This window comes from Ranitomeya variabilis, chromosome 1, assembly GCF_051348905.1.
Source record: "Ranitomeya variabilis isolate aRanVar5 chromosome 1, aRanVar5.hap1, whole genome shotgun sequence".
NCBI classification, from domain to species: Eukaryota; Metazoa; Chordata; class Amphibia; order Anura; family Dendrobatidae; genus Ranitomeya; species Ranitomeya variabilis.
Genome location: NC_135232.1, coordinates 585,874,941 through 585,888,059, shown reverse-complemented (window position 1 = coordinate 585,888,059; position 13,119 = coordinate 585,874,941). Strand labels below are relative to the sequence as shown.

The window sequence follows — 13,119 nt, the reverse complement described above, 5'->3', positions numbered from 1 at the left end:
ATATGCGTCTGAGTGTATGATACTGTTGCTATTGTAACGTACAAACCGTTTTACAATCCTCTTATATACCATACCTCAGTAATGTGTATCTCGGCAGCATTATTGTAGTCGGGATCCTTTTAATCCTGTGAGGGGCGTATTAGTCTCTAGGGACCATTACACCTTAAGGTTGAGACTTTGCCCCAGTTTGTGTGTTTTGTTCACCTGGGTGATTTGTTTTTTAGGTACTTTGAATTATTAAAAGTTACGTTTTATATTATCCCATTTTGCTGAATTATTGTTAATTGTTATTGGGATTATCTGTTTGATCTATACCCAAATACAGATATTGCTTTGTTGGTATCTACCGGATTGACCAGATTTGCTCTCCCAGGGCCCGATTTGCCACCAGAACTCAGGGGCCCTGCGTTTAATGGCCTGGCCATTGAATCCTGGGTCCTAACCGAAGCGGGATTCTCTCAAGATGTGATTTCCACCATGATCAGTGCTCGGAAACCGGTATTGAGGCACATCTATCACCGCACCTGGAAAACGTTTTTCACATGGTGCAGGGACCGCGGTCATGTTCCTCTCGTCTTCTCCATTCCCACCATTTTGGAGTTCCTTCACACTGGTCTAGAATCGGGTCTAGCGCTTAGTACCTTCAAAGGTCAGATCTGTGCCTTATCCGTTTTGTTCCAGCACAGGATCGCTTCCAAACAGCAGGTGAAGACTTTCATTCAGGGGTCTCTCGTGGTGTTCCCCTATAGAATGTCCTTGGATGCCTGGGACCTTAACTTGGTCCTGGGTGCTCTACAAGAGTCTCCTTTTGATCCGCTTTCTTGGAAGGTCTCTTTTCTTGTCGCGGTGACGTCAATCAGGCGGGTATCGGAGCTAGTCGCCCTGTCGTGTCAAGCTCCTTTCCTAATTTTTCACTAGGACAAGGTGGTTCTCAGATGTCCTCCGTCCTTCTTGCCCAAGGTGGTCTCTTATTTTCACCTTAATGAAGACATTGTCCTGCCCTCGTTTTGTCCGGCACCAGTACACTGTTTTAAGAGGGCTCTTTACACTGTGGATCTGGTGAGGGCTCTCAGCAGGTATGTCCCACGGACGGCCCCCTTCCGTAAGACTGATGCCCTGTTCGTTCTTCCTTAGGGCCACAGGAAGGGATGTGTTGCTTCAAAGTCCACAATAGCCAGGTAGATACGCTCAGCTATTCAGGAGTCTTGCCTTGTCAGAGACAGGCCTATGCTGGCGGGGATTAAAGCACACTCCACTCAGTCGGTGGGTGCCTCTTGGGCCATTAGGCACCAGGCATCGGCAGAACAGGTTTGCAAGGCTGCGACTTGGTCCAGTCTGCATACATTCTCAAAGCACTACAACGTTCTCACTGAGGCTTCCACAGATGCAGGCCTGGGAATAAGGATCTTTGCAGGTGGCGGTAGCGCATCTCTAGGCAGCTGGCGCATAGGGATTGTTCCTGTTCTGTCGTTTCCCCACCCTGTGACTGCTTTGGAACATGCCTTGGTCCTGTGTCCCCCAATGAGATGAAGGAGAAACAGGGATTTTTGTGTACTCACTGGGAAATCCTTTTCTCTGAGCCACTCATTGGGGGACACAGCACCCACCCTGTTGGCCTGAAGGCTTTAGTATTGTCTTTGGTTTGACATTTGTATACTCTCATATAATGTTTCTTGATTTCCTACTGCTTTGTCACAGAAGTAGTTCCGCTGGAGCCAGTGTCTGGGTGTACACTGCAGAGGAGGAGCTAATCTTTTTTGTATCTACTTAGTGTCAGCCTCCTAGTGGCAGCAGCATAACACCCATGGTCCCCCAATGAGTAGATCGGAGAAAAGAATTTTACGGTGAGTACACAAAATTCCCTGTTTTTTTAATTTTTGTATATTTTTTTTCTCAGTATTCGCAATTTAACCAATCCATCGAAAAAATTCAAGATTGAAGCCAATGCCAACCAGTTGTACCTGACAGGAGTAGTTATATTACACAGAGATGTGAATGTGGTGGTAGTGGAAGGAGGTAAGTGATAGGTGGATAGGTTTATCCTGAACGCCTGCAGTTTCCAGAAGGTGGAGCATGTTGAGTTACTCAACCTTCTTTAACCCCTTAACCGCCGATGCTCCTTTTAATGGCGCTGAGCAATGGTGGCTATTCCCCCTGGGGCCGCAGTATATTTCAGCTGACACCCTGCAGTATCGGACTCTGCTGGTTTTGTGACCGATCAGGGCCGATTAACCCCTTAAATACTGTTGTCAATCACAACAGGGCTATTTTAAGTTGTTTCAAGGAGGTCTTCTGACTCCCTTAGTAACTATCGGTCCCAAGCGATGAGAATTGCAGGTCCCGATGGTTACCATGGTACCCTGCAGTCATGTGACAGCTCCAGGGTACGGTGGCCTGTGAGATCCAGCTATATTCCCCAAAACCGTGGTTTTTGACAAAACCCCGGACTGAACCACTCTCTCATGAGGCAAATTTAGTCACTTTTGACTGGTCTGTGTTTCAGCGGTGTCCTATCATTTATAGGATCTTTTTAGTGCACAAGTGTTGGTGACAGCAGGTCTGTGCGCGCTTAAAACTATTAATATCACCCGAACCATCACCAAACTGAGTACTAAGTGTCTCCATCTGTATCATGGTGGGTTCCCTTGGGAGGTTTCAGCTATCACATTTTTGTGTGATTTACACGCGGAAACCCCCACATAAGTGCTCAGCACAAAACACCAGAATGGGATCCCAGCCTTATTCTGGAAGCGATCGAATGATATTATGTACCCCATAATGTTACCAATAAAAACCCTATTGTTTCCATGTCTCACTGTTATTAAATTTTGTAAGGCACCTATGTGCTCACAATAATAACTACACCCCTAGATGAATACCTTGAGGGGTCTAGTTTCCAAAATGGGGTCCCCTGTGGGGGGGGGGGGGGGGGGGGGGGGGGGGGGGGGAATTCTGCTGTTTTCACATGTCCGGAGCTCTTCAAATGCGACATGGCATTCACAATCTATTCAAGGCAAATAGCACTCTTTATTTTCCCAACCCTGCCATGTGCCTAAGCAGAAGTTTTTGACAACATATGGGGTAGAGTTGCGTTCAGGACAACTTGTGCAACAAATTATGGGGTCCGTGTTCTCCTATTATCCATTATGAAAATTACAAATTTGGGGCTGAAACAACATTTTCGTGAAAAAAATCTAACTTTTCAATATGGCTACCTAATGTTATCAAATTCTGTGTAATACCTGTGGGTTCACAATGCTCACTATACCCCTGCATAAAATCCTTGAGAGGGAGTTTTGTTTCCAAAATGGGGTAACTTGTGTTTTTTTTTCACTGTTTAGGCACATGTGCGGCTCTCCAAACGTGATATGACACCAGCAGACCATTCTATCAAAGTCTGCGTACCAAAACATCACTCCTTCCCGTCCGAGCCCTGCCGTCCACCCAAACAGTAGTTTTCCTCCACATCTGGGGTATCTGCATACTCAGGAGAAAATGCAGAACAAATTTTGCGGTCCTTTATCTCCTGTTACCCTTGTGAAAAAAAAAAAAAAATGGGGCTAGAAGTAAATTTGTGTTTAACCCCTTTACCCCAAGGGTGGTTTGCACGTTAATGACCGGGCCAATTTTTACAATTTTGACCACTGTCCCTTTATGAGGTTATAATTCTGGAATGCTTCAACGGATCCCGGTGATTCTGACATGGTTTTCTCGTAACGTATTGGGCTTCATGATAGTGGTAAAATTTATTTGATATTAACTGCGTTTATTTGTGAAAAAAATGGAAATTTGGCAAATATTTTGAAAATTTCGCAATTTTCCAACTTTGAATTTTTATGCCCTTAAATCACAGAGATATGTCACACAAAATACTTAATAAGTAACATTTCCCACATGTCTACTTTACATCAGCACAATTTTGGAACCAAAATTTTTTTTTTGTTAGGGAGTTATAAGGATTAAAAGTTGACCAGCAATTTCTCATTTTTACAACACCATTTTTTTAGGGACCACATCACATTTGAAGTCATTTTGAGGGGTCTATATGATAAAAAATTACCAAGTGTGACACCATTGTAAAAACTGCACCCCTCAAGGTGCTCAAAACCACATTCAAGAAGTTTATTAACCCTTCAGGTGTTTCACAGGAATTTTTGGAATGTTTAAAAAAGAAATGACTTAACTTTTTTACACCAAAAATTTACTTCAGCTCCACCTCTCCCACGCATCAGTTGGTTTCCTGTTCCTGGAGGACAGGATTCCCTGCAGATACGACTTCGTTTCTCCTATCAATACCCAGGCCGGCTGTCCGACCCAGGTAGCGAGGGGGTCTCCTACCTCGGGCAGTGCAGGTCCCTGGAAGCGCCACGGTGGGTCCGGGTAGGGCTCCACGACAGTGAGCGGTGCAGGGTGGAGCGACGTCCGGAGGAGGTCCATCCTCGGTCAGCGAGGTGAGTATGCCCCCCCGGGGTCCGCTCACCCTCCTGGGCCTCGGTCTTCCCCGCCTCTAGTCCCCGTCGGTGCGGTACGGTGTGTGGCGGCGCCCTGTGCGCTCCTTTTTGGTCGGCAGGCCGGGGGTCGGGCGCTGGCTTCTGCCGCTTTCGCCGCTGTGCTGCGGCCACGGGTGGCGGTGGTGTAGCGGCGGGCGGCTAGGGGGTCCGGCTTCCCCGGCTTCCGGGTGCGTTCCTGAGCCCTCAGGCCGATACCGGAAGTGACGCGCAGGGGGCGGGGCCAAAACCGGAAGTCGGACGCCAGCCGTTTTTTTGCAAAAATCACCGCTATCCTGCATGCGGGGGGGGGGGGGGGGGGGGGGATGTTACACGGATTTGCAGGTGGAGGAAAAGATTCTGGCCACACACCTGCACATGTTACGGATTCAGGGGTGGGCTATATATAGCCGAGCATAACGCTGCAGGGCTGCTTGTGAGCCCATCTGCAGTTATGGATGAGCCGGAAGCTGCCATCGGTCTGCTGGAGCAGGAATAGGACAGATCCTCGGAAAAGTCCCATGCAAACCCCCAGCCGAAAGCCCGCGGACGCAGTAACCAGCCCGGTCGCAGATATAAACAGAAGGATCTGGACCGACCCCCCAGTAATCCGGTACCTACCGCTACTGCCTGGGTAAGAGATCTTCGTGAATGTACCCTGATGCAGTCTTTTCCTATGTTTATTTCCGTAGGGGAAAAAAAGCGCTGGTAAAACAAAAAACAAGGAGTGCGCGCTATGCGCTTGCCCTTTGCCAGACGCCTACCCTAAGAGACTTTGTCAGTCATGTGTACGGCAGACGGTAGGAAATAAATTGATGGGAACTCTGATGGCGGTAGCGCCAGATAATTTACATAGCCTTTTTTCTCCGCTCCCATAGGTGGAGGAGGAATCTCCTGATTTCACATCAAACCTTAGGGAGATTATCAGGAAGGAGGTGAAAGATTCCCTGAAATCCCTGTCCCGGGAGCCTTCCAAAAGAAGAAGGGAACCTAGCGCCTCAGATTCGGATTCGTCCGCTGGCCCTAGTAGGGAGAATGAGTCAGATGCCTCTGTCTCCTCAGCGTCCTCTTCGGAAGAGGAGTCTAACCGGTTCTGTTTCCCATTGGACCAAATGGACAAACTAATTAAATCAGTTAGATCCACCATGGGGGTGGCTGATGAAAGGCTAGAACTCTCAGCACAGGACCTAATGTTTGGCGGTCTAGACCCTAAAAAACGTAGGTCTTTTCCGCTCAATGACAAGGTCCAGAACCTCATCAAAAGGTAATGGAAAAAACCAGAGAAGAAAGGCTCTTTTCCACCTGCCTTTAAAGGGAACCTGTCACCACGTTTTTGGAAGATGGGATAAAAATAGCGTTAAATAGGGGCAGAGGTGGGCATTACATTAGTGTGTTTGTTATGCGTTTATTACCCACCTAAGTTGCCGAAATACCTTTGCAAAGTCTCCGTTTTCGCCTGTCAATCAGGCTGGTCTGGTCAAAAGGGCGTCTTGTCTTCCCCCAGATTTTGCGTAGTTTTCCATTGGTGGCGTAGTGGTGTGCGCATGCCCAAGGTCCCGAATCCTCTGCCAGGGGATTTAAAAAAGCGCGCTGTTCGTGATTTCATTGGTGATCGGTGGGCGCGGCCATCTTCCTTTGGCCGCGCGTGCGCAGAAGCGGCGCTCTGCTGGCCGCGGCTTCAGGAAAATGGCTGCGGGATGCCGCGCGTGCGCAGATGGATATCGCGGCGGCCATTTTCCTGAAGCCGCGGCCAGCAGAGCGCCGCTTCTGCGCACGCGCGGCCAAAGGAAGATGGCCGCGCCCACCGATCACCAAGGAAATAACGAACAGCACGCTCTTTTAAATCCCCTGGCAGTGGATTCGGGACCTTGGGCATGCGCACACCACTACGCCACCAACGGAAAACTACGCAAAATCTGGGGGAAGACAACGCCCTTTTGACCAGACCAGCCTGATTGACAGGCGAAAACGGAGACTTTGCAAAGGTATTTCGGCAACTTAGGTGGGTAATAAACGCATAACAAACACACTAATGTAACGCCCACCTCTGCCCCTATTTAACGCTATTTTTATCCCATCTTCCAAAAACGTGGTGACAGGTTCCCTTTAAGCGTAGATATCCCTTTGACGACCCCATGGTGAACACATGGGATAAAGCGCCGAAATTGGACGCAGCGGTGTCTAAGGCGTCTAAAAAATCATCTATCCCCTTCGACGACATGGCTTCCCTAAAGGATCCTCTCGATAAGAAGGCTGACTCATTCCTTAAAGGGACATGGGAGATGACGGCGGGTGCCCTGAGACCTGCTGTAGCCGCGACATGTGCAGCCAGATCGATGATGGTCTGGCTGGATCAGCTAGGGTCTAAGTTGGAAGGGGGGTGTTTCCAGAGATTCTATGTTGAAATTCCTGCCAACAATTCAGAATGCCGCTGCCTTTCTCGCGGATGCATCTGCGGATTCGGCAAGAATGGCGGCTAGGGCGGCCGGACTATCAAACGCAGCACGCAGGGCCCTATGGCTGAAATGTTGGCCGGGTGACCTTCAATCCAGATCCCGTCTGTGCTCTATCCCATGCGAAGGGGAATACCTGTTTGGTCCAGTCCTAGACGAACTGCTGGAGAAAGCTGGAGACGAGAAGAAGAAGTTTCCCAATCTTCCAACTACCTCTTACAGGCGTCCCTTCGCAGGGAAGAGATTCTTTCGGAGGAGACCAGCCAGAGACCAGAGCAGATGGGATGAGAAAAAGAAGAAAGGTACTGGATTTATGTTTGGAGGTGGAGGACGTCAGGAGCCATCCCGTGAGGTCAAAAAACCACCCCAATGACTAGTCGCCCCGGTGGGAGGTAGACTATCTGCCTTCTACCCGGCCTGGTCCAAAATCTCCAGTAGTGATTGGATTTTGGGGTTAATAGCTACGGGTCTGCGGCTAGAGTTCTCTTCTATCCCTCAGAACTTCTTCAGGATTACCCCACTCAGGTCCTCTCCAGCAGAACAGGCGGCCCTGGAAGCAGAAGTTCACGACCTGCTCAATAAGAATGTCCTGTCAGAGGTTCCAGAAGGAGAACAGGGTAGAGGATTCTACTCTCCTCTATTCCTAATAAGTAAACCTGACGGCTCCTTCAGAACAATTATTAACCTTAGGGCTCTTAATAATTTCCTGACCGTTCAATCATTTAAGATGGGAAACTATTAACACCGCAATAAAGCTGCTGTTTAAAAACTGCTTTATGGTAGTATTGGATTTGAAGGACGCCTATTACCATATCCCTATTTATGCAGGTCACCAACGATACCTGAGGGTGGCGGTAATGTTGGATGGGGTAATCAGACACTTCCAGTATAGGGCCCTTCCCTTTGGTATATCGGTCGCCCCTCGAGTGTTTACCAAAGTTATGGCGGAGGTTATGGCACACCTGCATGAGTCCAACATTCTAATAATCCCCTACCTGGACGATCTCCTTATCGTAGGTAAAACGGCAGATCACTGTCTGGAACAGTTACATAAAGTGATGTCTACTCTGGAGCGTCTGGGGTGGATGCTAAATGTTAAAAAATCACGCTTACAGCCCATGACGGTGCAGCGATTTTTAGGCCTGACCCTGGATTCCCAGGTTCAGGAATGCCGTTTGCCTCAGGAGAAAATTGATCGCTTGCACCTTCAGGTGCTGAGTGCCTCTAAAAACACCACCATGTCCCTTAGAAGAGCCATGTCTCTGTTGGGCTCTCTCTCGTCCTGTATTCCAGCGGTCCGATGGGCCCAGTACCATACGAGGATACTTCAGGGCGAGGTGCTGTTAAAACAAAAAAGGTTGGGGGGATGTCTGGAGAGCCTGATGACCCTATCCCAAGACGCTATTATGTCCCTCGGATGGTGGCTAGACCAACAGAACCTGTCCACAGGGGTCCCCTGGGAATATAATGTAACTCGTATAGTCACCTCGGACGCTAGCCCTTCTGGGTGGGGGGCTCACATGGGGGATACGTTGGTCCAGGGGCTTTGGGATCGGGATCAGATAGAAATGTCTTCCAACCTAAAGGAGATAACGGCTGTGGAACAGGCAGTTAAATCACTCCTTGTCTATCTACAGGGCCACCACGTGCGGGTATTCTCGGACAATCGGGTCGCCGTGGCATACATAAATCACCAAGGCGGGACTCGTTCCAAATCCCTAATGTGCGTAGCAGATCGTCTATTCCATCTAGCAGAGCAACATCTTCTCTCATTGACGGCTCTTCACATAAGAGGGGCAGAAAACACTGCGGCGGATTTCTTAAGCCGCAACACATTGAGGCAGGGAGAATGGTCCCTGAACGACTCCATCTTCAACCTCATCGTGGAAAGATGGGGTCAACCAGAGGTAGACCTGTTTGCCACAAAAGAAAACAGGAAAGTGGCACAATTCTGCTCTCTCAACTCCAGAGAAAATCCTCTGTCAGTAGACGCCCTCCTCATAGACTGGAACTTCAGGCTAGCCTACGCCTTTCCTCCCCTGTCTCTACTTCCTCTGGTGGTGAGGAAAATCAGGAATGACAAAGCCACAGTGATAATAATTGCCCCCTTCTGGCCCAGAAGGACGTGGTTCCCATGCCTGAGGGCTATGTCGATATCCAACCCATGGGTCTTGCCAGACATCCCGGATCTCCTATCCCAGGGCCCAGTCTACCATCCTCGGGCGGTTGGCCTTCATCTGACGGCGTGGATTTTGAGCGGGCGCTGTTAAAAGATAGGGGGTTCTCTCCGGGCCTCATTAACACTCTGCTGAAGAGCAGAAAAATGATCACTACAAAGATTTATGTCAGGATCTGGAAGAGGTTCCTTCAAAACTCGGGAGTAATAGCTGGTCAGTCAATACCAATAGACCAGATTTTAGAATTCTTACAGAAGGGGTTAGATATGGGGTTATCTCCAAATACACTTAAAGTGCAGGTATCAGCCTTAGGGGCTCTCTTTGGCTGCAACATTGCTGAGAATCACTGGGTCAGCAGATTCATCAGAGCGACAAAACGGTCTAGGCCAATGGTGAAGAATAGGGTCATGCCATGGGACCTGAACCTAGTCCTCTCAGCTATGACAGAGGCCCCATTTGAGCCAATTGCATCTGCCTCTATTAAAAATTTATCCCTTAAAGTAGCCTTCCTGGTGGCCCTAACATCGGCGCGTAGGATAGGCGACATCCAAGCATTATCTAGGGTTCCCCCTTACATGCAGCTTAGGGATGATAGAGTGATACTATCCCCTGATCCAGCATATCTTCCTAAAGTAGTGTCCAGGTTCCACAGAACACAGGAAATAGTTCTTCCATCCTTCCTCCCCAATCCTACTAATGATAAGGAAAGGAAGCTACACACTTTAGATGTAAAAAGATGTATCCTGGAGTATCTAGCAGTAACTGATCCCTGGAAGATAGATAATGCCCTATTCGTGTCCTATCAGGGTAGTAGGAAGGGTCATAGAGCATCAAAATCTACTTTAGCTAGATGGATCAGGGAGGCTATCTCGCTGGCATACATCTCAAAGGGCAAGCCGGCGCCTGAAGGTCTGGAAGCGCATTCCACTAGAGCTATGGCGGCTTCGTGGGCGGAAAGATTGGAGGTGTCGATCGACCAAATTTGTAAGGCTGCTACTTGGTCGGTCTTCCCCAAACACATTCTATAACCATTATAGATTGAACTTGGGTGCCTCTTCTGACCTTTCCTTTGGTGTAAGGGTGCTGCAAGCTGTAGTCCCTCCCTAGTTAGTTACTCTCTGTAATTCTCTCCGTAGTGCTGTCATGGACGACCGATAAAGTCTTAGTTACTCACCGGTTAACTGTGTTTTTCGGAGTCCATGACAGCACCTGTACATACCCTCCCGTCTTCTTAAGTTCTGGGTGTACACCTCTTCCTTTATTCATATAATTCACGGGTAGTGAATAGTTAGTTATTGTATAACTGTTTATTATGTATGCTATTAACCTTGGTGGTCCTCTTGTGCTCTGTAAACCAACTGATGCGTGGGAGAGGTGCCGCCCTTATGTATCTGTAGGTTTCCTGTTCCTGAAGGGCGGATCCCCTCTCCGTAGTGCTGTCATGGACTCCGAAAAACACCGTTAACCGGTGAGTAACTAAGACTTTCCGCGTCCCACACCCCAAATAAACATATCAATGGCTCAAGTGGGACAGGGATCGACAACAAAGATGTCAATAATGTCGTCACCTCTTTCCAATAATGAAAAATAACAGGACATTTCCAGATCATATGAATGAAATCCGCATCGCTGGAGTGACACCTCAAGCAATTTGACGAGTGGAGACGACCCATTTTAAAAAGACGAGTCGGGGTCAAATAGGATTGATATATAATGTACAATTGGGTCATCCTATTATTGATTGATGGGGAAACTTTAGTTGGAGATTCCAAAATATCATCCCATTCTTCTCCCAGTGTATCTGGAAGGAGCCCCCCCCGCGCCATTTGACTTTTCAATGCAAAATTGACTGGAATTGAGATGGGACGCCACGCTGCGTTTGGAGAGCCACTGATGTGCCTAAACATTGAAACCCCCCACAAGTGACACCATTTTGGAAAGTAGACCCCCTAAGGAACTTATCTAGATGTGCGGTGAGCACTTTGACCCACCAAGTGCTTCACAGAAGTTTATAATGTAGAGCCGTAAAAATAAAATTAAATTTTTTTTTCCCACAAAAATTATTTTTTAGCCCCCAGTTTTGTATTTTCCCAAGGGTAACAGTTGAAATTGAACCCCAAAAGTTGTTGTCCAATTTGTCCTGAGTACGCTGATACCCAATATGTGGGGGGGAACCACCGTTTGGGCGCATGGCCGAGCTCGGAAGGGAAGGAGCGCCATTTGGAATGCAGACTTAGATGGATTGGTCTGCAGGCGTCACGTTGCATTCGCAGAGACCCTGATGTAACTAAACAGTAGAAACCCCACACAAGTGACCCCATATTGGAAACTAGACCCCCCAAGGAATTTATCTAGATGTGTTGTGAGAACTTTGAACCCCCAGGTGTTTCACTACAGTTTATAACAGAGCCGTGAAAATAAAAAAAAAATTTTTTTTTCCACAAATATTATTTTTTAGCCCCCAGTTTTGTATTTTCCCAAGGGTAACAGGAGAAATTGGACCCCAAAAGTTGTTGTCCAATGTGTCCTGAGTACGCTGATACCCCATATATTTGGGTAAACCCCTGTTTGGGCACATGGGAGAGCTCGGAAGGGAAGGAGCACTGTTTTACTTTTTCAACGCAGAACTGGCTGGAATTGAGATCGGACGCCATGTCGCGTTTGGAGAACCCCTGATGTGCCTAAACAGTGGAAACCCCCCAATTATAACCGAAACCCTAATCCAAACACACCCCTAACCCTAATCTCAACGGTAACCCTTTCCACACCCCTAACCCTGACACACCCCTAATCGCAACCCTATTCCCAACCGTAAATGTAATCCAAACCCCAACCCTGACTTTAGCCCCAACCCTGACTTTAGCCCCAACCCTAACTGTAGCCCTATCCCTAGCCCCAACCTTAACCCTAGCCCTAACCCTAATGGGAAAATGGAAATAAATACATTTTTTTAAATTTTTCCCTAACTAAGGGGGTGACGAAGGGGAGGTTTGATTTACTTTTATAGCGGGTTTTTTAGCGGATTTTTATGATTGGCAGCCGTCACACACTAAAAGACGCTTTATGTTGCAAAAAATATTTTTTGCGTTACCACATTTTGAGAGCTATAATTTTTCCATATTTTGGTCCACAGAGTCATGTGAGGTCTTGTTTTTTGCGGGACGAGTTGACGTTTTTATTGGTAACATTTTCGGGCACGTTACATTTTTTGATCGCTTTTTATTCCGATTTTTGTGAGGCAGAATGACCAAAAACCAGCTATTTATGAATTTCTTTTGGGGGGGCGTTTATACCGTTCCGCATTTGGTAAATTGGATAAAGCAGTCTTATTCTTCGGGTCAGTGCGATTACAGCGATATCTCATTTATATCATTTTTTTATGTTTTGGCGCTTTTATACGATAAAAACTATTTTATAGAAAAAATAATTATTTTTTGCATCGCTTTATTCTGAGGACTATAACTTTTTTATTTTTTCGCAGATGACGCCGTATGGCGGCTCATTTTTTGCGGGACGAGATGACGTTTTCAGCGGTACCATGGTTTTTTATATCCGTCTTTTTGATCGCGTGTTATTTCACCTTTCGGCGGTATGATAATAAAGCGTTGTTTTTGTTTTTTTTTAACGGTGTTCACTGACGGGGTTAACTAGTGGGACAGTTTTATAGGTTGGGTCGTTTCGGACGCAGCGATACTAAATATGGGTGCTTTTATTGTTTGTTTTTTAAAATTTTTTTAATTTAGATAAAAGGAATGTATTTATTGGAACAATATATTTTTTTTATTATTATTTATTTAGGATTTTTTTTTTTACCCCACATATTTTTTTTTTTTTACTTTGCCCCAGGGGGGGGACATCACAGTAAAGTGACAGATCGTTGTTCTGACACTTTGCTGTGCATTGTGTCAGATCAGCGATCTGACAGGCACTGCAGGGACGCTTCCCAGCACCTGCTCTGAGCAGGCGCTGTGAAGCCACCTCCCTGCAGGACCCGAATGCAGC

General features: G+C 47.3%; 1 protein-coding gene across 1 annotated transcript in view; it reads left to right on the top strand.

The window, feature by feature from the left end:
- Nucleotides 1–13,119, top strand: part of PRPF3 (pre-mRNA processing factor 3) — an 89,314-nt gene that overhangs the window by 52,225 nt on the left and 23,970 nt on the right. Inside the window, exon 13 of the mRNA XM_077257803.1 lies at nt 1,898–2,016. Within this exon, the coding sequence (XP_077113918.1) occupies nt 1,898–2,016 (119 nt within the window). The remainder of the gene's footprint in view (nt 1–1,897; nt 2,017–13,119) is intronic.